General features: G+C 46.8%; 1 protein-coding gene across 1 annotated transcript in view; it reads right to left on the bottom strand.

Annotated features, from left to right (window-relative positions):
* The window catches only part of LOC117580784 (carbonic anhydrase-related protein 10), a 43921-nt gene extending 17528 nt beyond the window's left edge, over positions 1-26393 (bottom strand). Inside the window, exons 1-2 of the mRNA XM_034267479.1 lie at positions 26092-26393; positions 17975-18354 (exon numbers count right to left, since the gene is read on the bottom strand). Coding sequence (XP_034123370.1) covers positions 17975-18032 — 58 coding nt within the window. The 5' untranslated portion in view covers positions 18033-18354; positions 26092-26393. The remainder of the gene's footprint in view (positions 1-17974; positions 18355-26091) is intronic.
* Positions 26394-26624: the final 231 nt, after the last annotated feature.

The raw sequence follows: 26624 nt of genomic DNA, 5'->3' as shown, positions 1-26624 counted from the left end.
CGAGCGAGAGCGAATTTAGATGAGGTTCTGTCTAGATCTTTCAGCTTGAGGATCCCATCTTCATTGCAATCACATTTCCCAAATCACTGCTGCCGGCACCTCCACACCAAGCACGTAGCAACCCATCGATTCGGAAACTTCAGTTCCATCCATCTCATGTCATGGCTGTCCGAGCTGGACTTTTTTTTCGCTCTGCCCTCTTTCCATTTTTTTGGGTGCTGCTGCTGCTCCTTCGTGTTGTGCTTTTCGTCCTGCACTCTGGGCAAATGATTTTTGCTTACTTGCCTTTTAATTTTTTCGTGTTCGTTCTTGTTTCTCGTTCGTTTCGTTTCGTTTCGTTTTTTCCATTGCCTTTGCCTTTGTTTTGTGGCTGCCTTTTTGCCCGTCCTGTAAATTCACTTCCGTCACTTGTTAACTTTAACATTCATCGACACTTTTTGCCATTTGGCCCCCTTCCTACCCCTGCACTCTCACTCACGCTCTCTGTGTTTTTCTGGCCCCGCAGCTGAAGCACTTTGTTATTTTGACAGCCGACAAAAAAGCGGGCCAATGCCTTTGGCCAAAACGCCCGCCCCTTCCCTGCTGCTTCAGACGCGGCAACCTGCACTTTTTACTTTCCTTCCTTCCGCGACTTGAATCAAAGTCAAGAAATGTTGAGTCATTAAAACGCGTTGCCCATTCCTAAGGCAGCGGCTTCCCCCACAAAGTGCAGTGTGGAATGCACTGCAGTTCCCGGAAGGGTGGCACTTTTCCGACGGTGGTGCCGGCTGTGCGCTCCAGGGAACACCTTGGGGAACTGAAACTCGAGTTCCAACACTCGAGATATCTTTGTGGCCGGCAAGTCGGCAAGTCGGCAAGCAGGGCTAGATGAAACATATCCTTGGAGGATATCAAACATGAAAAGGCAATACTATCGTATAAGAATTCGATTCGCCATGAACAGGTGAGCTGATCATCATAATATATCATATAAATAATGAAGTTAAAGAATGGATCAGCTAGCAAAATATTTAAAAATAAAATGAAGAGCGAACTCGAAAGTTCTGCGAGAGTAACGGCCGCACGGACTACACTCTGAAACATTTTACTAAAAAAAGACCAGCGGAAAGAAACGAGCACAAAAAAAACCTTGAAAGTTTGCAATGAACGTGAGAGGGCAGAAAAATTGTAAAAAGTGTGAAAAGGGGTGAAAAAGTATTAAAAAAAAAAACGTAAGCGAGTGAAGAGTAAAAGGCAACGACAAGAGCAACGGCAACATCAACGAGAGTAATAACAATAATAATAATAATAATAATAATAATAATGCAATGTCATGGGCAATGATTGAAATTAATGGATTTCTAAATGCTCTGCGTCATTGCAGTGCCCCTGGCAGCGACCAAACGAAAGGATGGAATGGCGACTGTGGAGTGCTGGTGGCCTGGGGCAACCCAGGCTCTTTGTCGCTTGTCGACAAATTGTTGCTGTGGCAGAATGTTGCGCCCTGCGATTTACATGGCCTCGAATGCTGCTGCCTCTTGTGGCACACTTGAAGCTTAATTCCATTTTAATGTTTTTCTGCAGCCCCGCAGCTCGGCAGCTCTGTAGCTCTGCAGCTTGAACTCAAAGCCGAGACCGAGACCCGGAATAACCCTCAAACCGAAACAGAAGCCGAAACCGAAACCGAAACCGAAACCAAAGCTGAATCTGAATCTGAAAGTGGGACAAAAACTTGAGCGGTAACCGCAGCTGCGGCAGCCCTGATCCTGATACAGATTCCGAATCCGAATTCAGGCTAAACTATTTTCCCACATTCTCTTATCCTTGCCCCTGCCCCACAACCAGCAGTTTGTTGCTTTTTATTTTTCGTACTTTTACTGCAACTTCTGTGTGTGTGTGTGTGTGTGTGTTTATTTACAATTTAAGCGAAAATTAATGACCTACCAGGGCCAAAGTTTGGGGTTTTGGTTTAAGCGCTTAAACTGCAACCAGTGCAAAGGTAATAGCTAAATAATAATTATAGCAATTATAATTAGATTGAGGCAAGCAGGGGCAGTGGCAACACTCGGATTCAATTGAATAACTCTACATCAAACATTTTTTAAAGAATTACTTACATTTTAAAGAGCAAAGAAACTTGGCAGCTGCTATCGAACGATCTTTTTGTGCATTATAAAAATAAATATGGTAGCCATAAATATATTTGATTTGACTCTCTTCTCGCTCCCTGCTCCCCGCTCTTGCACTGCCAATCGCAATCGCAATCGCAATCATAAAAGGCAACAAAATGTTGAACAAATTTGTATGGCTGCCCACACAGCTCCCCAAAGCAGTGAGTAGCTCCTGGCCAGCAGTATCATGGCAGCGCTCTTGTCCGCATCCGCATCCGCTTGCGCTACCTCCCTCCCCCCCGCTACTCTTTGCCACTCTCTCTCTGTTTTCTTGTCTTGGCTTCGGTTTGTGGTTGTCGCTTTTGTGGCTGCCTCTTGCTTGCTTTCTTTCTCTTTCGCTACTGTTGCCCACACACCGTTCACTGCTGTCCCGTGCCTGTCGCGCCTTTAGTATTAATTACAAATGAAATTTCCTTATCATTTGACAACTCTCTGTCTGCAGGGTCGTCTAGGTCAGTGCCTCTCCTCCCTCTCTCTCTCTCTCTCTCTCTGTTGCCTTGGGTGTATCCCTGCCTGGGCTCGGTCTTGCTCTTGTTTAGGGCCAATAAGCGAAAATAGTTGCTGCTAATTGTTGTTTTGTCGTTTATGGTTATGGGCAATGCGTGCTAATTGTCCGCCTCCCTTTGGCTCTCCTTCGCGGCTCTGCTGCCACTGCTTATTGTTCTTTTTCATCTGGCTCTTAGTTTCATTCTTTTCAATTTCAATTTCGATGTCGCAGTTTTATTTCGTGTTCGTTTCGCTCGGCAAATTAACGGTGACACTTTAGTTGCGTTCAATTTTGTCTGCTTTTTGCCTTATTCCCAATCTCTTCTGCTCGACCTTCACCGCTCCCTGCCCGTTTTCTTCGCTCTTCTTGCCATTGGTTTTCCTTCACTTCTCGCGTGCCCTCTCTCTCGCTCTCTCTCTCTCTCTCTCTCTGCTGATATTTGTTTGCTGTCGTCGACGTCTCCTGTCCATTTAAAAGGCACCGTAAACATGGCTGACTCCTGGCGCGCCCAAAACAAAAAAACCCATGCCGCGAGAGCCTTACTACGATGAACCGACCAGGAGATACCCTATGCTCGGCCCACCCAGTGCACTGCAGTGTGGGGAATGTTGCAGCGTCCAGTGGCAATGGAGATTTGCTGCCACGTGACGAGCCAAGCGCATTTATTTTCTTAACAAAACATCAGCTAAAGTTTTTTGTTTATCCCATTTTGGTTAGATGTTTCACAATTCAATATACTTTTGTTCCTTGCGATTACCGGGTACTAAAGCAGGAGGCACAGTGTCATGGTGGGTATTAGGTGGGGGTTTTCGAGGTTTTGGAGGGGGGGTGGGTGGCGAAAAAAGGATTGACGTGCGCATTTTAGTCACGCTGTCGCGGCTTTTTGCCTTTTTGCCATTTTAGCTGATTGTTTTTGTTGTTTCCCCGCACTCCTAGCAGCTGGTTGGTGGGGCATGGAGAGCAGGCAGCTCACACACGCCATGTGCTGGCAGAGGAGACACCAAATCAGGACGATATGGGAGACACCAGCGGGTAACATAATACTTTGTTGATGTTTGCCCAACTTGATTATATCTATCACTATCATAATATACATACACCCCGGCCACTTCCACTTCCACTTCCACGTCCGTATCCACGCCCATTGGCAACCATATGCAAATTTGCTCATGCAAGGACACGATAGGGCAACTACTGAGAAGAATAATATGGTCCCAAGGGGTAAAGTGTGTGTTCAAGATGTACTGAAGAAGATGTACTCTGGAAGCTCATGGAGAGTGAGCTGCCATTGGATTAGTTCTTCAGCGACTGCCCAACACTCAGTTGCGTGTATCAATTCACTTATGGAACATTTGCTCGCTTCATTTGTTCAGAGCAATGACAAGTGCTGCCGGAAATTGAGAGGGATTTATATGCGACAGATTGAAATTTAATTTCAGGCTGCACTCCCTTTGAACCCAAGAAGAAGACTTATCTGATTTCTTCCGCTTTAATCATTCATCCCCTGTCCCCCCCTGTCATCTTTATCCACTGCTAATTCATGGGCGGCGGACTGGTGAGGGTAATATGCAAATAGCTCAAGGAGTGTTCCAGGAATTCATGGTGTGGGTGGGTTCCGTTCCAATTCGTTTTAAAAGCGCAAGCAAGTGAAAGCTTTCAATCAATGTCGCTCGCTCGTCAGCCCCCCATCGGACCTGCCCCTGCCTGGGGCCACACACGCCTCTGGTTTTGGCTTTTAATTTCTATTGCTACGATTTCATTTTTTAGTTCTGCCACGCTTTGTTCGGTTCAGCTCGGTGCGGTTCGAGACGGTTCTCCTTGGTCAGGTCTGGTTTGAAGTAACCATTTCCATTTCCCGTATTTGTCCCCTTCCTATAACCCTCTGGCCACGGACTGCCACTATGGCTCTGGGCCACACCTCGTTCTTTGATTTTTATTAAGTTTTGTCGACTCGGTTTTTGCTTTCGTGTGTCCGCCACAACGAGTCTGAATCCGCGTCTGCCTCCGCGTCCGCGTCCGCGTCCGTGTCCGCCATTGTGTCCGGCCCGTCCGGCCAGCCACGCCTTTGTCCCCCTTCTCCTACCCTGCCTTGGCACGCCCTTTGCCCTCCGTTTGAGCTAATGGTAAATGCCATTTCAATTACGTACACAGTACTAAAATTTTATGCCTCGACTTCGTCCTCTCTGTGTTTTTGCTTTGTCGATTTCCATTTGCGCTTTAAGTGCATTTGCACAATGGAGGAGGCAGACTAGAAGTCGGACGGACGGACGATGGTGTGGCAGGCAGGGAGCACAGGGTGCGGCCATAATCAAACATCAATCCGATAGGTTCGCTCCATCCATCCATATCCATTTCCATATCCATGTCCATCCATGTGTAGGGGTATAGTGCGAATATTCTACATGAAATGTACCGGAAGTGCGAGCGGAGAGGAGTGACCCATAAGATGTGCCGCTGATTGTGGTCCACCTATGCATATGGTAATCAATTTGCTGGAGCCACAAAGGTTAACCCAAGATATCCCTTCAAGTACTTTCTATCATGACTCATGCAGCAGAGCGGCCAAGCTGGTTGTAGAGTTCAATCGCTCTATTGACGCTTTCAGCTGAGGTGGGGACCACTGTTCCAGCTCGCTCTCTCTTCTCCCAAAGAGAGAGAGAGAGAGAGGTACAAGCGCTGGCAAGAGACAGAAATTCACCTAGGGCTGACATCGATCGGCTGCAGTAAAGCACAGTCAGTGGAAAGCGAAGAAATGGAAGAGTGCAAGAGAAAGAAGGAGTTAGAGGCAAAGAAACCAAGAAAAAAACACGCTCTCAAGCCAATAAAAAATCCGTCTGCTTGCATTTTTCACTTTTTGTGTTAGTAATTTTGCGGTCGTGATGCAAAGCACTGGCTCTGGCTGTGACTCACCCACACCTGTCAAAGACAAAAATAGAAATAACTAAAAAACAAAACCGAGACAAAAACAAGAACAGCAGCAGAAAGTGCATGGAAAGTATGTGGAGAAGGGTTAAACTTTTGTTGGCTCATTTCGTTGCTGTTGCTTTCGTCACTAGTCAAACTGCCAATAGGCGCGTCGGACAGTCAGAGCAGCGTTGTCAATGCAAAACGAATGAGCAGGCGAAGGAAAAGGAAAAGGGAGAGAGAGATAGCTGAAAGCTGAGCTTGCCATGCACTCAGCGCCGACATATGCAGTTGTAACTGTAACTCACTGATGCCTGCGTGGATAAGTAAGAGTGGAGTGAGGAACCGCAGTCACTTTGGCTTTGCATTTTTTGTAAGCAGCTTTTGGATTAGACAAATGGTAAAAGATTAAGAGAGAGAGCGCAAGGGCAAGGGCGCTGAGTGTAAGTGCGTGGCGTGCAGGCATGGCCGACCCCTCATCAGTCCCTATCTGTATCCCTGTCTCTTCTGCGATCTCCGGGAACTCTTCTTCTCATGTTGGAGTGTCAGTTATTCAGCATTCAGGTGACTCTCTTCTCTTTTTACCAGCCCACTCCAGCCGATCGCTCTTGCTCTCCCTTTACCTTCTATAAGTCCAGTTTTCTTTCTTCTTTCATTCACGCAAAGCCAACGAAAAAACTAATTTCAAACAAAGCCAACGAACCGAATGAGAGAAAAAAGCTTGCACTTAAATATTAGCAAAAGTTTTTATGTCGCCCGCTGCGAAAATAGAAAGGGCGAGAGACAGAGAGAGAAAGAGAGAACTAGGAATGTCAGGTTTAAGCGTAAATTTTGCACTGACACTGATTTGTTACCTTTGCCAGGTGGAGAGTGATGGAGTAGGAGAAGAGTGAGCGAAGAGTGGCGTGAGCTCTGGGTGTGAGTGGCGCACAGGTGTAAGAGAGCCCACGAGGCGAGGAGTGAGAGCCAACAACTGAGTGACAGTGCTTGTTTGTTTCCGAGAGCACCACAATCCCCCAATCCCAGCCCCCAACCCCACCTCACCCGCTTTGCACTTAAACTTTGGCAAGTTGTTGCTGCTGCTGCACTCATTATTGTCAAGTTGCCTCTTACACCATTCTAGACTCATTTGGGCTACGGCACATGGCATACCTATACCTGTATGTGTATACCCTTTACAGGGCATGGGCAACTATTGAGTCAGGTCTGACTGCCACCATATGGGAACACACACACAGTCTGGATCTCCTTTCATTAGGAAGAAACAAATATTCTAAAGCACATTTTCGGAGCGGCTGCAGCCAAACAAGCACCAGGAGACCACATCCAGTCCCATGCTGCAGGTGTGTGTGTGTGTGTACCCTTCCTTTCTTTGCTTGCAGGGGGAAGGCGGCGGCTGCAAGCACTCAAATTGTTGCTGCCAAATGCTGCCTGCAAAAGAGCAAACAGTGAAAAGTTAAGCGTGCCCATTTTTGGTGTCACTTCCAGGGACTCGAACACACAGCCCCCAGTCCCCGACCAACCCCCTCTCAAGAGTTTTAATGATGTTGCACAACTGTCTTCAGAATGCTGAGTGACCGGATGACCGCAGAGTCAGGAGCAGGAGCAAGCGGAGTCGGAATTGTTGCTGCACTCTTGGCTTGTCGAAGGATTGAAAGGAGAGAGAGAAAGAGAGAGAGAGAAGCAGGCAGGACATGGCAGAGTATCCAAGTGACGGCGCCGTTAATTAGTCTAAGTGGAAATGGGTGCACAAACTTCGAGTACCGCCCCAGCCCTCTCCCTCGCCCTTCATTGTGTTGCCACCAATTGCTACTTTCACTTGGCCATCTGGCCTGTCCGGACCTGTCCTGCTCTCTCTTTTCGGTGCTTCCCTGTGCGCTGGTCTGCTGCAGCTGCCAACTGCTGTTCTCTTTTCGTGTTGCGACTTGCCGTTTCCCTCGTGTCTCCCGGACAGTGCAGCTCCCAGGGGGTTTAAGGGGATCCTTAAACGCCAGTTCTAGGGTATTCCTGACTCCATTTGATCCCGTCTATTTTTGTGCACATTTTTTCGTTGCTCTGTTCGTCGAGTTAGACGAGTCGGCAGCCAGGCGAGCGAGCTCGAGTGCATCTCAAGTGAGTCTCAACCGCTGAGTGGAGCCGAAGGAGAGCCGAGGATGCCAGCGAAGGGGTCAAGTTGAATGTATTCATTTGTATTCATTAGATTCGCCTTGAAAGTGAGTGACCGTAACGGGGCAGAGACTCCCGTGAGACTCTTTAGCACTGAGGACTGACTGAGGACTGACCAAAATGCTGCCAAGATCGGATACCCAGACGATATCCCGACGATATTCAATTGAATCATTTATCAATCACATATTGGCAGCTTTGGCAAACGTTTTCCACTTGCATTTTCAGCGTATTTCCACGGAGCTGACAGGCTCCAGTTGGATTTTCTCTTTCACTTTGTGACACTTAAAGCCGCCAGCGTGCCACACTCATTATAGTCTGCTGCCTGCGGGGCAGGGACCTTGAATATTTCGTGCCGCGACATCCCCCAAAATGTTGGCCAAACATTTGCCATTCTTTGGGCATCATCATTATGGTGGAAGCGGCGAGGACTGGAAGGGGACTGGGCGGGGAATGTGAGGTCTCGGTTGGGTGCTGCTGCTGCTGCTGCTGTTGCTGCAAAAGTTTTGTGCATCGAACACACATTCTTCATTAGCCAGCCGCGTGTGGCACACATTATTCTTTTTGCGCTGGAAAGTGTGCTACACTTGTTGTTTCTCCTTGTTGGCCTACAGCTAAAGCAAAAGCCTTTACCCCACTGTGTGACTGTGTGTGTTGTTTGTCTGTGTGCCATGATAAATGAGAGCCATTGGCATTTATTTTCGTTTTTCGTTTTTCGTTTCAGTTTCATTTCGTTTCGTGTTTCGTTTCGTGGCAACAGAAATCGATGTCTGCTGATTTCTCAGACCTGACTGCTGAAAATCACATTACACACACACAGCCCCACTCATCCGACTCCCCCCCCCACACACACACACACACACACACACACACATGAGCTGGCATCTAGCTAGTTCATCTAAGCGCACACAGGTGGCGCTAATGTGCCTGGAAGCACCTTGAATGCTCTTGATTTGTTACCGCTCCCCAGGAAATTATGCCAATTTTTTGTGCTGGCATTCCGTTGGGTCCAGCAACGTGCCCCACATGTAGTTGGGTCTGCCTTGCCTTCACCCGTTGTGGCACAAAAGGATTGCGTGGCAAGTGTGTCAAAGTCGCTTTAAAGTTGTGCACAATTTTTGGTTTTGCTTAAATCAGCGAAGTGGAGGCACAGCGGGAACGTCTGTGGCAGGTTGCAAGCGAGTAGTTGCTACATCTCGGCGGCATCACTTTTCATCTCAATGGAGAGAGAGCGAGAGGCACTTGCCATTACATTTGACCAACGAAGCATATCCCGGGCCAGGGGGGGGGGCTAGCCCAAAGATTGACCCCAAAGTGGCCAATGACGATGACGTCGTCACGTGCCAGCCAAGAGACCCAGTCAGTTGATGCTTTGCTTCAGCTGTACACATGCTTTGCATGCGAATCCTTCGAACAAATAGCAGAACAGCAGAACAACTTGCGACAAAACTTTCCCAGCAGAAAGAGCTGCCAAATGGTGAATGTCCTAAAGGAGCGCAGAGTTCCAACGATCTGTGCTTGGTTTGTGTCATGTGTAATGATCCCTGATTGGAAAAATCGTACATGCCACTCCCTTCTTGAAAGTGTATAAAAACAGCAACAACAACCACAAGTTGAACTCTCGTTCGTGCCGGAACTTGCACAGAATTTTTGGCATTTTTACAAAACGTACTTTGGGGCCAATTCTATTAGCCAAAGAGAAAGACAGATGCCTCTGTGCTCTCTGCTCTCTGTTCTCTCTTTCTTTTGCAGTTTTTCTACCTTGAGTGCCCTTTTTTTGGGTGCCACACGCAAAGCCCAGCCACGAGCCCAGCAATTGGCATTGCAATGGCATCGTCAACGTGCAGTCAAAAAGTTGTAATTTTAATTTAGCTTCTAACTGCCTCAAAAGGCACACACACTCAAACACACTCAGACTGAGACTCGGAGACTTGGAGACTTGGAGACTCGCAGGGGGGCTGGTCCAAGGCGTTGAAAAGCCACAAAGTTGCACGTGCAACAGGGAAGGAAGAGTGCTTTGACTGCTGCTCCCGTCACGCATGCCACCTGCCGTTGCCGTTGCAGCTGCAGCAAACTTCATTCTGTCTGTGTGTGTGGCAAGCAAGAAAAGTGCAAGGAAGCGACAGTGGCAGCAGCGGACTGGGGGCATTAGGCAGACAAATTAAATAAACGAATTTCATTTGCATGCTTCGGTTTTTTTGTGCCGCCTGGCCCCAGGGCCAAATTAATTTTGAGCAAATCAAAAGGAAGCCAAAGAATGGGCCAAGAAATATCCTTTGATGGGAACAGCAGTGGCATCCCTCTCAGCCTTAGTCTCAGCCCTCCACTTATGCTGTTAGTCCTTGCTTATGCCTTGGATTAATGCTTTCACAGCTTTAAGAACAGTCTGAATGTTTTCTGGAGAGTTTGCCTGGCTCCTGGCAGCGCATTTCCATTGCCTGCCATTTTCCCGACTCAAAATCAACTGAAAAATCAAGCCGAACATTTGCTAAACCCCTTTGAGTGATTTGCTTGTTTGCCCCACGGACATTTGACCCAGCAGAAGCCGACAGAAAAAAGGGAGGCGCCGCCGCTCCGTCTGACAGGTGAGGAAAGTCCATCCTCCCACCCGGAGGCAAAAACCCCAGCAACAACCCAGCAATTAAGGCGAAAATCGGTTTTTGTTTTCACAAAATCACACAAACACACACACACTAGCACACACACACACACACTCGGAATAATTTATGGTCGAGCATTGCAATGGCTGCCGCATGCTCCATGGCTCTCATCCTATCAGCCTCTGAATACTTAATGGCCAAAAGCTGGACTGCAGCAAAACGCTTTGCCGGGCTCTGCCCTGCCTCTGACCCCACTCAATAATTGAATCAGTTAATAATGCAGCATAATGTTGCATAAATTATGGCCATGGCCAAGCGTAATTGCCACAGCAAAAGGCGTTGCTGGCAAAAGCAATCAATTGAGGGATCGACACTGGCACGGCAGGAACACTCCTCTGTGGCAGCCACTTTGAGGCTGATCAGCGTACAGGGAAACTGCGAGGCAGCATCTTCGGGGGGCAGGCCATTCCGACTGTCATTCACTCGCGCTTAGTGGAATGTGAGTGCACCCAAAAGTGGCAGAGTGGGAGTGTGGGAGAGTGTACTCTGCCCGGGGGCAAGGTCAGCAGAGTACACACACATGTGGGAGTCCTGCCGTGCGTATTGTCAGGTTAATCACTCGTTTTGTTGGCAATTACTGTTATGACCCCAACGAGCAGCAGCAGCAGCAGGACAACGTCGACGCTGGGGCAAACAATAAACGCTGGTCCGGGCGGGCAGAGACAGGGATGGGAATGGGAATGGGGATGGACTGGGGTTGGGGTTGGGGTGTGGAAAGTCAAAGGCCACTTGACCTTTTGTTGTTGCCAGCGAATATCAATGAGTCCATTATGTATGAATGTCAATGATTATGGCCGCCTGACATGACACTGCCACAGTGGCAGGGGCAGCAAAGATGGTGAGCGACAACCCGCACCCAAATGACAGTTGACAGCGTTTGGCATTTTGGCACCCCCTGACGACGATGACGAGGCTGAGGATGAGTATGAGGATGAGGATGAGGCTGGGGAGGAGGCTGAGAACTACGACGCCCTGATGACAATAACAGCATCAATTTGCCGTCACCTGGGCGGCCCATTTGCCGCTTCACGGGGGAGTTTGGTGGGGGGATAAAGTGCTCAACTTGAGCAGGGCTCCAAGGACTCACATCATAAAATTTTAGCAGCACGCAGCACGCAGCACAGAGGACGACTACGTATCAATGTCGGGCGCATTCCAAAAGCAACGCCAACAGATTCTTGCCTCTTTGCACCACACGCGCCACGACACATTCTGGGTGCCAGTGTGGGGCAGGTTGAGTGACACTTCAGTCTTGCCACGCCGTGCTTGTAGCACTCGCATTTTGTTATGATTATTGTTATGATTGTTGTCGTTTGGGTGGCTGAAGTGAGTGCTTCGGGGAAGGTGGCGGCCATGAGATGAAAAATGTGTAGGCCACACACCACACACACACACAAAGCTACAACAACAGGTGTTTTTTTGGGGGGGAGTAGGACGTACTGTTATCAATGCCAAATTAAGCGTAAAATGCTGTCGCCCTTTTAAAGGCAAATTAGACCCAAAGCCCGGGGAGGCCCAAGGGCGGCCCCAGAGGCGGCTGCCAAATGAGCCGTAAATAATGCACATGTGTGTGTGTGTGTGTGTGCTGTGTATGTTGTATACGTGTGTGTGTGTGTGTGAGGAAAATTATTATGTCTGGCGCGGGATCATTTATTAGCAAAGTTCTTTTTTGTGCTTGAAATCGATGGGGCGCAAAAGAATTATGCAGCAGCAGCCTAGCTGGCAGGCCAGGGCCCCATTGTTTTCCAGCCATTGGGAACAATTAAATCAGCTTAGACAGAGCAAAAAGAGAAGAGAGCGAGAAGAGACAGACAGAGAGGGAGACTCTGAACTGCCAATTGCAGCTGCCATTCAATAAAATTTAAACGTCAAAGCGGCATCGGGCCAATTATTTGTGACCGCACTGGACCCACACAGAGACACAATAAAAACCTAAAAAAAAACATTAAAAAACACACAAAAAAATTGTAGAAGCTGGTAATGGTGGGGGGCAAAGCAGAAAGGATTCAGTGGCATGAAAAGAAAGAAAAGAAAATAACAAAAAGGAGAAAGAAAGAATCGGCAGCGGCAGTCCTGGCGAGCCTTTGTCTCTGCAGTTGCCTTTGTTTCGGCGGAATGAGAGAGAATGGGAATGAGAAGATGATGAAGCAGCTAGGAGAAGGGGAGGGGAATGAGGCTGTGGGGAGTGCAGATCAGAGCCACTGGCAGGGGCAGGAGCAGCGGGAGAGGCAAATCATTTGAAGATGGCGCGCGCGGGGCATTGTGCAAAATTAAAACTGCACTTGATTATTTTCTACTGCTAATTTTCATTGTTCAAACCGAGAAGAAAGAAAGAGAAAAGGCGAAAAAAGAAGAAAGCAACTAAGGAACAAAAAAAAAGGGCCAAGAAATGCTGATGGGCGGAGAGGGAAAGACAGGAGACAGGAGACAGGAGACAGGAGCCAAGGGGCACCGCAGCTGAAATGAACAATTATTGCAATTAGAGGAGCTGACTGGGCGGACTGGGGGTCATGGATCGTGACATTTGTGTGGCATGCTGCGAGTGCCCACTATCGACAGTCGAATGCATTCACATTCACATTCACATTCACTCACAAATAGCAGCACAAATCAAAAAATATTCAAACGGCACTCGAAATGACGCCCTTCATCAGCGGCACGTGGCAGGGTGTGGCCCCACTCCTTTTTCTTTTCACAAATCGAAAGCGAAATGCCACAAGAGAGAGAAAGTGGCCAGTGGCCAGTGGCCAGTGATGTTGATGACAACAAAAACAGAAGAAACAAAAAAACAACAGCAAATCCGTTGACGACTTTTGGCAACAGCGAAACAATGAAACGGCCAAAATGTTGCTGCTGCGGCTGCAACGGATGTGGCATGAAGTGAAGTGAAGTGTGGCATCCAGGGCGAAGGCTGAGCAGGGCAGGAAGGAAGATCGAAAGACAGCAGAAGCAGAAGCAGAAGCAGAAGCAGATTGAAATCAGTTTGAAAACAAGCGAAGCGGAAAAATGCATGACCCCAGCTCCGGGCGGGAGGAGCAGCAGGGAGGAGGGCAAGCCAAGGGGCAACAGGCAGGGCGGCTGGGAGCAGAGTAGGTCAGGGCATGGCATGTGGGCATGGGGCACAGGAAATGGAAATGGGACAACAGTTGGCCATGGTTAAGTGCTGGAAATTATGTTATGCTCTGCTCTTGCTCCTTCTCCAGCTACGCCCCTCCTCTTATTTTACTCCTCCTTTGGCCTCTCCTCCATTGTTTTATGTCTCCATTTGCTGAGGATTATTGGCCATGCATGAGAACACACAAACACACACAGACACTCCAGCTCTCACTCTCTCTCTCTCTCTGTTCACTCTCCATCATTCTGCTCTATCTTTCACGCTGTCTGATTAACTCAATGAATAAGCCATCGCTCCAATTGCTGCCGATGTGTATCTTGTGGCGCTTTGCTTTCGCCTTTGCCCTGACTCTGAGGCATTCCCAGAAATTGAAACCGAGCACACTGTTGCCTTCATTTTACAATACTGCCAGTGTGTGTGTGTGTGTGTGTGTGGGCAAAACAGTTTGGCAATCATATTTCCATCTGCTGTTTGAATGCGAAACGATTTCCAAAATGCAGCACTCGACTCTCCCAGCCTTCCTCGCTCTCTGAAACGACAAACAAACCGACAAAACAACAATGAAAAAATAACTGAAGAAAAAGTAGATATAATTTCCATTTCAAATTGAATTTTCATTTGCACAAAAGCATAAACGAGGAGCCAACAGCCAAGAGCCAACAGCAGATGATGATGGCAGGAAGTCTTCCCAAAATCCTGTGGCCAGTAGCCAGTCTCTCTCTCTCTCTCTATAGCTGTAGCCACTGTATCTGAGTGCCAGAGAGGGGTGTGCGGTGTGTGTGGTGTGCATAGGAAAGCGAAAATCAATGCCCTAACGCGCGGGGCAGTTTAATGTTTTTGGGATTAGAGGCCTGCGTAGAGGCTTGACTTGGCTGCTCCTTCGACTCGCTCTTTTTTTGTGGGCTTGGATGTGGGTTGGCCTGGGCTGGGCTGCCATTCATGCATGCTCCGACGTGCAGCAACTTAATTTGGCATTAACACAGACACACACACAGTGTTGTTCTTACGGTCAGTGCAGCCTCCCCAGCACCGCAGCCACAGCTGAAGATTTCCAACCGGAAGCTGCACACAAAAGCAACAACAGCACAGCAAGTGTGCTGCAACAACTACACACACACACACACACACACACCTCTTCCGAAAAGCAGCCATGTTTGTTAGCTACGTGCCACATTACGTAGCCGACGAGTGGGCCAGAGACAGAGACAGAGCGAAGGCGGAGACGCGGCGGACAGAGGAGGGTAACAAAAGGTAAGCAAACACTAAAAGCAAAAACTATTTTTTGGCCATATTTATGTGTGGAAAAAATAAAAACAGGAACTCCAACGAACAACGAAACTCAAACCCAAAACCCAAAACCCAAAACAAATGGAAAATGCCACCACCAAATGTTCAGCGGGCTCTAAAATCGTTTTTAAAGCGTGCCAAAAAAAAGGAAACGAAACAACTCGATGGCTAGATGAAAGTTCTTCATTTGATCACTTCGCTTAATCAAAAGGGGAGTGGTGTTGGCGTTGCTATACACACGAAACGCACTGTAAGAGCATGAGCTACCTACCCTACCCCCGATTTGTATTCCATTTTCAGTTTGGAATTTTTTGTTATTTGTTTCCAACACGAACAACAGCCTGGCAGCCTGGCAGCCTGAGAGCTGTCCAAAATCATATTTCTGAAATGATTCTTTAAATTTCGCGTTTGCCAGGGAGAGCGATGGCTGAATGTAAATCTTGACCCCACGAAGAGGATTACTTAGTGCATTTTTCGGTGAGTGGAAACTCATTTGTTAAGCCATGGAGAGTAGCTTCTACACAGACTCTGGACTCTGGACTCCGGCTCTTGCCCTTCTCTCGTACTCTTTTGATTTCCCACACGTGCCGCGAGGGGGTGGAGGGCTAAGTTGCAAGTTGCAAGTTGCAAGCTGCAAGCTGCACCTGGAACTGTCCCAGCGCTCACGGCTGATTTATCGTCCATGAAATTTATGTTTAGTTTAATCGAATGGGGCAAACAAAAATTGTGCAGCGAGCAGCAAGCGGCGGCGGCGGCGGCCTGCTTATCGCTGGCCAGACCCATGCCCAGGCCCGGTCCGGGCCTCCAGCTCCACCTGGCAACGTTGCAGCCTCTCCCTACCCAACCTCCTTTAGGTGCAAAGTTTACTTAAGCGAAGGAGGCTCTGCAAAATTAAGCAGCAGCAGGTACCGGTGGCAGAAGCCACTCAACTCAATGGGGTGGCAGGGTGGGCCTGCCGCACTGTTGCCTGTTTTATTTCTTGCTCTGCCCCTGCCCCTGCCCCTGCCCCCACCGTTTACTGCTGCAACTCCTAGACGCAACTATTGCAAAATTTCAACGTGAATTTATTGCATGAACATTTCTTTCTCCTCGCTCTCTCTCTCTCTCTCGCTTTTTTTCTACTCCTCAGCTTCAGCTTCATCTTCATGATATTTTCGTTTTTCGAGCATTTCTCGTGCCTTTTTTTCGACCTGTTCTCTGTGCCCCTGAAGCTCTCAGCTAGAAATGTTTCCAGCTATATATTTGGACAAATACATATGTATATATGTATATATGTATGTATATAAATACACGCAGGCATATGTAAGCGGCTGTCTTTAAAGTCGTGCTGCTGTGAGTGCTCGCAGACGTTGCATAGTTTGCGGCGCTGGAGCCAAATGCCTCTGCCAAATGGCGCTGCGAGTAAATGTTTAGAAGTTGAAACATTCATGAGTGTGTGTGTGGTTGTCTGTGTGTGGTTGTGTGTGTGTGTGTGCTTGCGGGCAGCGAAAGTGCTGCTGTGGGGATTGTCTTCAGTGCCAGTAAAAAAAAACCTAACTAACATATCTCATAGCTCGCACGCTGCTACACTCTTCAATTAATTATCGCATAGCACTTTTGGACTGAGATTTTCAATTGAAATTGCAACAAAAATCAACAAAAATGTTGGTTTCCACATTTCTGTTTTAGTCTGTTTTATTTCATTACAATTTGATCAAATTTGAAGTGGAATAAATGTCTGGAAATTCCGAAAAACTTTTGTCTATTTGCATCTATCGATTGGCCATCGTTTCATTGGCTTCGGCTCAGGGCTCTGGGCACAGGGCACAGGGCACAGGACTCAGGGCTGTGGCTCATTACCCATGCACTTTCCTCGCCTCTGTCTCTGCCGCTGCCGCTGGCCCTGCCACTGCCTCTGCTTTGCCCCTTTCCCTGTCTCTTCGCCTGCCCTTACCTCCAGCCCTTGCCATCTCATCTCCTTGGCTTATTCCGGACTAAAGTTGGGCCTAAGTAGCCTCCGATTAATGTGCAAACTTTTTGGTCACTTGCATCCGTTTCTGGTAATTTGAGGCTTCTCCTGGTGCTGCTTCTGCTTCCCCTACTCACTCTCTCTCTCTCTCTCTCTCTCTCTCTCTCTTTCTCTCTTGACTGCAATTTATTTATTTATTCTGTTGCTCATTATCTAGCAGTGAAGCTCAGCGCCTGCCTTCCAGTGCAGGGTTGCCAGTGGCTGTACAGGGACCTGGCCAGGGTCACCAGGGTTACCATTTCGTAATTAATGTTAAATTTATGGTGACAGATCTGTGGCATTGATAAGACAGTCAGCAAAGTAGCCCCAGCAAAGCACAAGGGTACTTGCCCCTTATCAGGGTGAGAGATGGGCAACGGTGCAACCTCCTACTCGATGTTGCACTGTCGTTGGGCTGTCGTTGTTGCAGCTGGACGTTGTTGCTGTTGTTCCGCTTGTTGTTTGCTCAACTTGCTGTTGCTGTTGCTGTTGTTCCTGTTCCTGTTGCTTTTGTTTTTGTTGTTGCTGTTGTTGTTCATGTTGTTCCGTGTTGCCATTGGTGTTGCAAAGTTATGCAAGCTCTCGTGTCGCGTTGATGTGCAGGAAATTTGCATATCGCATATCGTTGACACGGTTGACACTGACCCCAAAGTGCAGGTAGCACGGTGGCACGGGGGTTGATGGTATTACGAGGTGCATGTTAGGGGGCGGGGGAGGAAATTATTCAATTTTTGACTAGATCAAAGCCAGCGATGACAGCGAAGTACATGACTCAGCTCAGGCTTGTGTTGGCGACAAAAATGCAATATGTAATGCGATAAATCGACGATAACAATATCGATAACAAAATCGATGGCAAATCGATTAGGAAGTTCTTGGAAAACTCATAAAAAATCAGCAAAAAATCAATAAAAAACGATTCAATATCGAAAACAAAGCGATTACAAGAACTCGATAATAAGTCGATAACAGACCGATTAATTTGAATTGTTAAATATCTTAAAAATTAACTGAAATACTTATGTTTATGCAAAACAAACTTAAGATCATTAATCGATGGTTAGCATGTTTATCGATAACTTATCGATATGGTTAAAGCTGAAAATAACATAACGATTGGACAACTATCGTGTACAATTTCCGTTTCGTTTCATGCAGGCAGATGGCAGCTGCTGGCTGCCACTTGCCGCTTTGCCGCTGGCGGCAATTTCGACTTACCTTGCATTCGGGCGAGGAGCAGGAGGAGCGTGCAGCAGAGTACCTGAAGCAGCTCCATATTTCATCAGCTTTGAGTTATGCGACAACAACGACAGCGCCAACGGGATTCCGGCAAAAGTTGCACAGTAACTTACTGCCACTGTCAGTGGCACTGGCACTGCCACTGCAATTGCAACTGGAACTCGAACTGTATGTGGATGTGGATGTGGATGCGGATGAGGCTGAGGATGGAGACTCTCCTGTGTGCCTCCTGTTTAGCGTCAGTTTTTCCACTGTGCCTGCTGCCTGCTGCCTGCTGTCTGCAAGCCGTTGCCGGGTAACAATGCGAGCGTTGAAACTTAAAAGGCAAACGGCATTCTGCGTAATTGCACGGCCAAGTACTGCAAAAGAAAACCAAACAGGGAGAGAGAGCGAGAGAGAGAGGGGTGATGAGAGAGCAGTAGAACATGAGTGAGCGCTGGATAAAGCTGCTCCAGAGATACGGAGGAACGGTGCCCCAAGGGGTAGATTTAAATTAATTAGAAAAACAAAGCAAAGTCAAGTTGCTGCACCGTTGCTCGGCGAGCACCTGCAGGACACCCTGTGGCAGGACACCCAGTGACTGCTAACATTTCGGATAATATAATATAAATCCACATTCACTCTTTTATCTGCAGCCAGCAATCATCAGAATTCAGTCACTTATTTCTATCAAAATAATCCAATGGCTTAGACTCGGACTTGCTGCATCCATCTGCTAGGCATACATGCAGCTACAGGGTATTAGGACATTTGTATTACCAATACCAGCAGCTGGGAGCCAGTCAGCCGGAGACCTTTTGGCCCCCGTTTGGGGGAGGGCATTACGTCAGAGATGGAATGCACTCGACGCTGCAAATGTTATTAACAAACACAATGCCATAAATACGGCGGGAACAAACACACACACACACACACACACACACACACACACAGGACACTCAGGCAGGCAGGGTGAGGCACTCCAGGTCCTGGCTACTGGCTGGAGTAGTGGTATTTTTCCCCCTCTCCCCGTACAAGGACACGGCACAACAATGGCAGGCGATGGCCACGGCTGAGTGACCTTTTTGGTCGTCAAGTAATCGCATTCCCCCACTGCCCACCACCCATCCCAGTGGACGGGCAACTTCGCATTTTTATGGCAACAAACGTCAGCCATAAACATTTTTATAACGCTGCAAGGTGGGTGGGGAGTTGCAGCAGGGGGGAGTGGATGGTGGCAGCAAAGAAAACACATAAACCACAAGCAAAATGAATTGTGTTTTCACTTTTTGTAATTAGCCCGCTCTAAAGTGCCAGGCGAGTGCGAGTCCTGCCTGAAGTGGAGTGGAATGCAGCTCCTGTCCAAGGGGCCTCTAGCCTCTGGCTCCGCTCTCTGTGTGTGTGTGTGTGTGTGTGTGTGTGTGCAAGTAAAATGATAAATACACTCAGAAGGTGGAACACACCCAACCGAATGCAAACGAATCGAAGCGAATGGGAGCTGGCACTTGGAACTTCATCAAGTCCAAACTTTTCACCACTCAAAGAGGAAATTCTACTTTAAGAAACGAAGAGAAAGGGAGGCGATTTCGATCCATACAGATGCATAGAAAAATCAACTAAATAATCAACTGAAGGATCCATAGAAAAATCAACTAAAAATCAACTGAAAGATCCTTGAAAAAAATCAATGAAATTTGCATTCCTTGTGGGGCTTCTTGTGCATTTGGCCCTGGTCTGCCTTTTGGCCTATTCTGTCTTTTTTTGGTGCTTTTTGGCCCTGCCACTGAACTTGAAAATGCTGTCTGGTCAATCAATGGAAGTATTTGGCGCTCTGGTAACGCTGCTCATTCCACAATAAGCAGCCAGGGGACAAAAGGAGGCCCCGGCAACAAGTCTTCATCAGCGTCATCATCGGTTTGGGGTGGTGTGTGGGGATATTTTTCTTTTGTTCGAATTTTTTGTTGATTATTTGTTGAGTCCACTTTAAGTTATTTGTATTCAAAATATTCATTTTGTCGCCACGTACCACGTTCCACGTTGCGACAATTTGTAAACTAGGCCTGAATAAAACATGAAACACAAACACATGGGCGAAGCATACAACATGTGTCCAGGGGGGAGAGGGAGGGTTAGGGGGAGGGAGGCTCTGCCTCTGGAGTCCCATGTCCGGACAAAACTGCACGGTTACATAAACAGGATAATAAGGCACTTAACATGCACTCGTCGCTGTTGTCCAACACACTCACGACAGGCAGAGAGCAACAGGGAAAGGGAGCGGCACACACATATGAATGGAATGAGCCAGAATAAGTAGGGAAGGGCTGCAGCATGATATGGATACAGCGGCTACCCTGTGGCTTATAGAAGGAGTGCAAAATGTGACTAATTGACCCGGCAAATGCTTGCCCTTGCTGCTGCTTCCATATACCCTTTCTGTATACGACTACGGGGTATAAAATCCTACAGCCGCAGCAGCAGCAGCAGCAGCAGCAGGAACCGGAGCTGGAGCTGGAGCAGCCGAGCCAAATGGCAAATGGCGAATGTTGAATGCCAGTAATGCCTCGAAATGGTTTCGTTGTAGGCGTAACAATAAGGCAACCAGCAGCGGCAGAAGGGAGCAGCAGGCAGAAGTCAGGAGTCGCCGCCACTTATGTCAGAGCAAATCAAGCGTTACACTCGCCAGTCAGGCTCAGGCCCATGGCCCATGGCCCCACACACACCGCTGAATCTGTTTGTGTTCGCTTTAGACATTTTGCCTTAATTTAGGTTTTATGTCATGTCATGAGCGTAATTGAAAATTTCCCCCAATGCCCCTAAAGCACCAAATACTCGATCGAAGCTAATGAAGCCATCGGGGGAGGAACGAATTTCCGGCACTTGATATGGAAATAAAGTTTGCCAAATAAGATGATCCTTGAGAAGTTAGGCTCCCCCATTTGAGGCATGCCACTCGGCAGCAATTGCTCAATTATTTATGAATAAATGCTGCAAAAAGTGGGCCCAAGACTTTCAATCTTAAATGCATTTTGCTGTGGCAGCCACAAGTACAGAAGCAGAGAGCCAGACAGTAGGCAAAATAAAACCCTGGCATCGACTTATTAATATTTCAAATGAAACAAAATGAAATAAAGTGAAATAAAGTAAAATAAAAGGAAAGGAAAGAAAATAAAGTGTTGTGTGTGGCAAATGTGGCAAGTAAAATGTGTGACAAATGCCCCAAGTGCGGAGAGGACGAGAGTGAATTTCCAGATAAGGCGCCTCTCGAATTGAATAATCCAAGTACATACATATCTGCATGCCATTGTTGTCGAATGCTTTTTGAGCTCAATGCTTAAAAGTTAATTGCCAGAGAAGGCAGACTGTCCTGTCTGTCCAAAGGAGTTTTAAATGAATGTTTAGCTATCATCAGTTGCAGATCAAATGGAAAAGGAGCAGCAGGAGCAGCAGGAACAGCAGGAACAGCAGTACAAAATTGTTGGTGGCTTTATGGGGCATGGTGAGGATCGTCTACTGGACTGATCTTTCCAGCACACAAATCATTCGCAGGCCATTGAATTGTTAATTTGCTTTAAATAAATTTTATTGGCATTGCTGCAGCTGTTTGGGTTCCTGCAGCTCCCAGCACGCTGCCACATCCGACTCTCTCGCAACCCCCATTCCCGCATTCCTCCTCCCATTTATTGTCAGTTGAGAGAAAGAACGGAAGGCAGCAAGGGAGCAAGTGAGCAAGGGAGCGCCGCTGTCCTGGTTGCGGGGCAACGTTAACCGAAAATGTCTTTTCATATTTTTCATGCACAATTTCCAGCGAATCGACACACAGGGCCACAGACACAGACAGACACATTTGTAGCTGTATTCGTAGGTTTTGCCTGATGTATTTTGCATATGTATATGCTTACTTTTGCATATTTATTTATTGACCAGATCCCAGATCCCACAGAGCCAGAGAGCCAGAGAGCCACGCTGGAGCTGCTGGAGTGCCCACGTCCAGAGCCATTTCAGAGTTTCATTTGCGGCCCAAAAGAATATTGCAATGGCTGACAAATTTATTTCGTTTGCCGCTGGCGGTTTTTCTTTTCGTTTTCCCCCCCTGCACTTTCCCTTTGTTCTTTTCATTTCTGCAATGTGTCGGGCCCTGCCATGCATATTAAAATGTTCAAAAAAAGCAGATCGAGACTGAGAGAGATAGCGATGGCGTTAGCGACCCCTCCGTGCACCCACAGCTGTGTCGTCGGCCATTTACTGTTGCATATTCATTATTGAAACATTTCAGCAGCGCCGCTGCCACTGCGACTCATCAACAACCACCAAAAAAATGATAAGCAAATGTTTTTAAATCTATACAGATGACAGGCCTAAGGCATTGCCCCCAATTGATTTATTATCCTTTGACATTTACGTTCACTCTCACTCTCTCTCTCTCTCTCTCTCTCTCACTGTTTGTGCACACTTCACACCATTGTGGCCTGGCATTATTTTTCAATTGCATTTCATTGCCAGGGGAAATGGGAGTTGTGGACCCCCAGCTAGATCTAGGCTTGGCATCCACTTAATGGCATCCAAAATGGATTGATAGGTGCATGGAAGATAGCTGAAATCCTTGTATCATCTGGCGTTGCCTTTCATCAGACTTAAGGTCGTGTGTCCCGCAATCATAACACAAATCTGGCTTCAATCTGAGCCCAGTTAAGTGCCTGCTCAGCCGCGCAATCAGTTGTAAAACTTAGTCGGAACATTAGACACACACAAAGCCACGAGGCAACTTGCCACACATGCTGCTGTTGTGGCATGTCCAGGCGTATTACGTTTCGTTACGACTTTCGGCGTAACAGTTGCGTGGAGCATTACATGGGAGCATTACATTCCACGCGCGGGCTACGTAAACATAAACGGCTGCTAATTGAAATATTAACACCTAAACGGAGCAGGACGATGGGCGATGTCACCACACCATACGACACACACGACACACCGACACACCGACACACCGACACACACGACACTGTGTGCGTGCCTGTGCGTGTGTGTGCAATTAAACAAAATGCGCATAACAATTGGCTAACCACGAAATGCGACCTCAAAAGCATAAACAACCGCAAATGTTGCGTCATGAACACGCAATGGGCGAACAAGACACAGGACGAAAGGGAGCAGGGAGTGAAGTGAGAGCGGATAAAATGGTTAATAGACGGGGGCGAAACAAACTAGCAGAGCTTTGGGTCGTGGCACGTTGCAATTTGCGCCCCCCAATTGAGGTACAGGCTTCCCCATTTGAGTTTGTCAAATCAATTGTTTTGCCTTTCCATTCAATGGAAATCTTTTGGGTGCTGAGAGATTTTTCACAGCAAAAGGCTAAACATTAACACGAATTTCACTAGAGAATTAATTCGAGTTAAAGAGAACTTTGAAATTGATGCATTTTTTAATTAATATATATACATAAATAAAAGTACAAACTGACACATTTCAGTTTAATTTAGTTAATCAAATCCGATTTTATATTTAATTATTTTTAGTTCAATAATTCACAAACATTTTTCCTGGCACCATTGGAAATTCAAACAAATACCGATCAATTAAATAAAATTCAAATATTTTGGTTTTGAAAAGCAGAAGTCAACTCTCTAAGTCAATAAATAAATAAAAAAGTTTGCAAACTGAAGGCCTTGAAATGTAATGCTCAGTAGAGCCCAAGCTGGGTCACAGTTTAGCACGTTTGACACTCGATTTATTTCAAATAATAAATCAATAAATATTTGTGAAGCAAATAGAGAATAGAGAAACTATCCAACTATTTCTGGAGCAGATTTTAGGTAAAATGTAAAGGGAAAACATTTCTGAAAAACCGTTGCTGCATTTAAGCTACTTATGATCAGGATTCCAGCCTTTTAGGCTTATTAAAAATGTTCTCTTCCCATAAATTCCCATAGTTTAGTCCATAAATCCCCTAAAACTGCCGAATATCAGTCAGAGATTCAAGAGGAAACCAGTTGTTAGAAATGTTTAAGGCACGAAATAAACAATTTGATTTTATTTGAATATTTTCTGATACAAATTTATAAATTTATCAACTTTTTTGAGCACTTTCCAATATTATTTGTTTGCCCAAAATAAATTCCATAAATTCAGTCTTAGAAATTAATGAAAGAAGTAATCTATCGGGCATTCGGCTCTTTTGTTTACAAAGATTACTCAAAGTGTAAAGGTGTTTATTCAAAGCGATCATTATTTTAGCCAGAACTAACCAAAAGCATTTCGTTTGGCTCATGGAACACTTGGTCGGGACTTGGCGAAACGAAACCAGTCTGGGGGAACACTTTAAACTGTCTAATCTGTATACAATTAAACGGATTGGAAATGAATGAAGTGAAGCTTGATTGGTGACGGCCAAAAAGGAGCACCAGCAAGCAGAGCCAGTGCCAGGACCCGAATGCAGCCTGAGTCGGAGCGTCCCGACAGGCAGAAAACTCTTTCCCACATGTGCGCTGGAGATTTTTTTCGTATGGAAAAAATCTTTTTATTAATTTCGTTTTGTTTGGCTGTTTTTTGGCTACTCGAAAAAAATGGCAAACAGCAAGAGCAGAAAAAACTCGGCAAATAAATTGCCAGAATGATTTTATTGTCGACAGCCAGCCGCCTGCCTGATGATGTTGATGGCGTCGCCGTTCAGGGAAAATTGCTGGTAAATATTTGTGCCATTTTCTCCTTCCACTTTTCATTTTGCATCCACAAAAATATTATATACGAGGAAGTACCATGTGGGTGGCTACGGAAAACTGTTTGTTGTTTGTCCAAAAATTGNGGTTTTTTTTTATAAAAAAATTTTTATATATTTTTTTTTTCAAATAAATTTTTTTTTTGCCTCTCCTTTTTTTTTTTTTTTTTTTGTTTTGGGGGGGGGGGGGGGGGGGAGCCGCAGGGGAAATGATTACAATTGCGCCTCGCGGACTAATCCGCATCAATTAAACAATAATTGCCGTCAATGGAATTGTTTCCAGTGCCTCTTATCGACGGACTGTCAGAGGAAGTCCCGAGTCCCGTCCGCAGTATATTTTTATTTTTGCAGTATATTTGATTAAAACTATTATTTTATAATTAAAGGCTTATCGCCCCTCCCGGTTGAACGTCTGCTGATTGCAGGCACCTAATGATGGATATTTGTATTCACCAATTGACACAATAACACAATTAATTTTCAACAATTTTTCAAGGGAATCTTCAGGTGGAAACTCACGCAGAGATCAAAATCAATTCTTGGCATTCCCAAGGCAAAATCTTAAGGGGGGAAATCCGAAGGGTAGGGTTTAATTTTTCTGTTGTCGCTTGCACACACACACACACACACACACACACACACATTTCAGAGTTTTGCATCAAAGTTTTACTGCGATTTGCTGCCAATTTCCCATCCACTTAAAATGCAAGTTAATATGAAATATTGATTGTCAGGGAAAAATCACTGGGAGCTGCCACAGTGCTGTAAGGACATAAGTATTACTGTGTAAGGATTTGGATTGTACGATTGTTGGATTGTTCGACGAAAAGGCATTCTCCCGCTCCCCCACTTTGCTCCTGCACCCCTGCTTGAATGCACTTCCGTTTCCGGCGCTCGAAGTTGGCATTTAAAATGCAATCGAGAAACGATTAGTCAACAAACTGGCTGGCTTTGTCTTTGGTTCCTGTTCGCATTCCCCCAGTTGGAGCACTGGAGTGGCTGTAGCCTCTGTGGGTGGGTGGAAGGAAGCTATTGGCGGAGTTGGCTAATGAAAATTACCAGGCAACACCAATGTGTTGCTATGTGTGTGTGTGGTGTGGTGTGGAATGGTGTTTAGTGGTGTGGTCTGGGTGTAATGTGCGCTCTGGTTCTGACTCTGACTCTGCTTCTGCTTCTGCTTCTACTTCTGACTCTGTTGGCTTGTTAGATTATAATGAGAACAAATTACGTTGATTTGGGGGCTTCGCTATGCTTTGATTCGCGTTGTGGAGCGAGTTTCGTCTGCGGTTGCAATTTGATTTTGACAAAAATCCCTCCTGCAAAACCCCCCCCTAACGCTCGCTCATTAGGTTTCCCATTCCCAGTTTCCGTGCCCGTTCCCGTGGTATTTCATTGGCTTTACCTTTTAATTTGATTAATTTGATGGCCTGTTCGGTGGGCGCTGCTCGTTTGTTCTCTTTGTGGATTTCTGGCGGGGATTAGGTGCGGCGCAACACGAAACAAAAACAACAAAAATCAAGTGCTAAATTTAATGTATACAATTCTTGATGGACAACACTTGAGTGGGACTGGGCTGGCCAGTGCCCGTGCCTTTGCACTTGCAACGAAAATTCGCGCTAAAACTCTGAGCAACACGCGACGGTTCTACGCGGTTCTACGACTGGCCGAAGAGGACTGCCAAGGAGCCTGCCAGGAGCAGCAAGAGGACCAGCAGGACTACCGCACGTGTTGACGTTTCAAACAAAACTGTTGCTGCGGCCGCAGCACAATAGCTGCCGAGTCGTGCCCGGATTCGAACGAACTCGGCCAACACCGCCAGGACACGAACGGCAGTCGGCTGGCGTGCTCGTTGCTCGGCGTCCTTCGTGCTGCCTCCTGATGGCCTGCCGTTGGCTGTGTTACAATTTGGCGGCATTGAGCCTCGCATCCTGTTTG

The sequence above is a fragment of the Drosophila guanche genome, unplaced genomic scaffold (assembly GCF_900245975.1).
Source record: "Drosophila guanche unplaced genomic scaffold, DGUA_6, whole genome shotgun sequence".
Taxonomy (NCBI): Eukaryota; Metazoa; Arthropoda; class Insecta; order Diptera; family Drosophilidae; genus Drosophila; species Drosophila guanche.
This window is presented reverse-complemented; position numbering and strand designations above follow the sequence as displayed.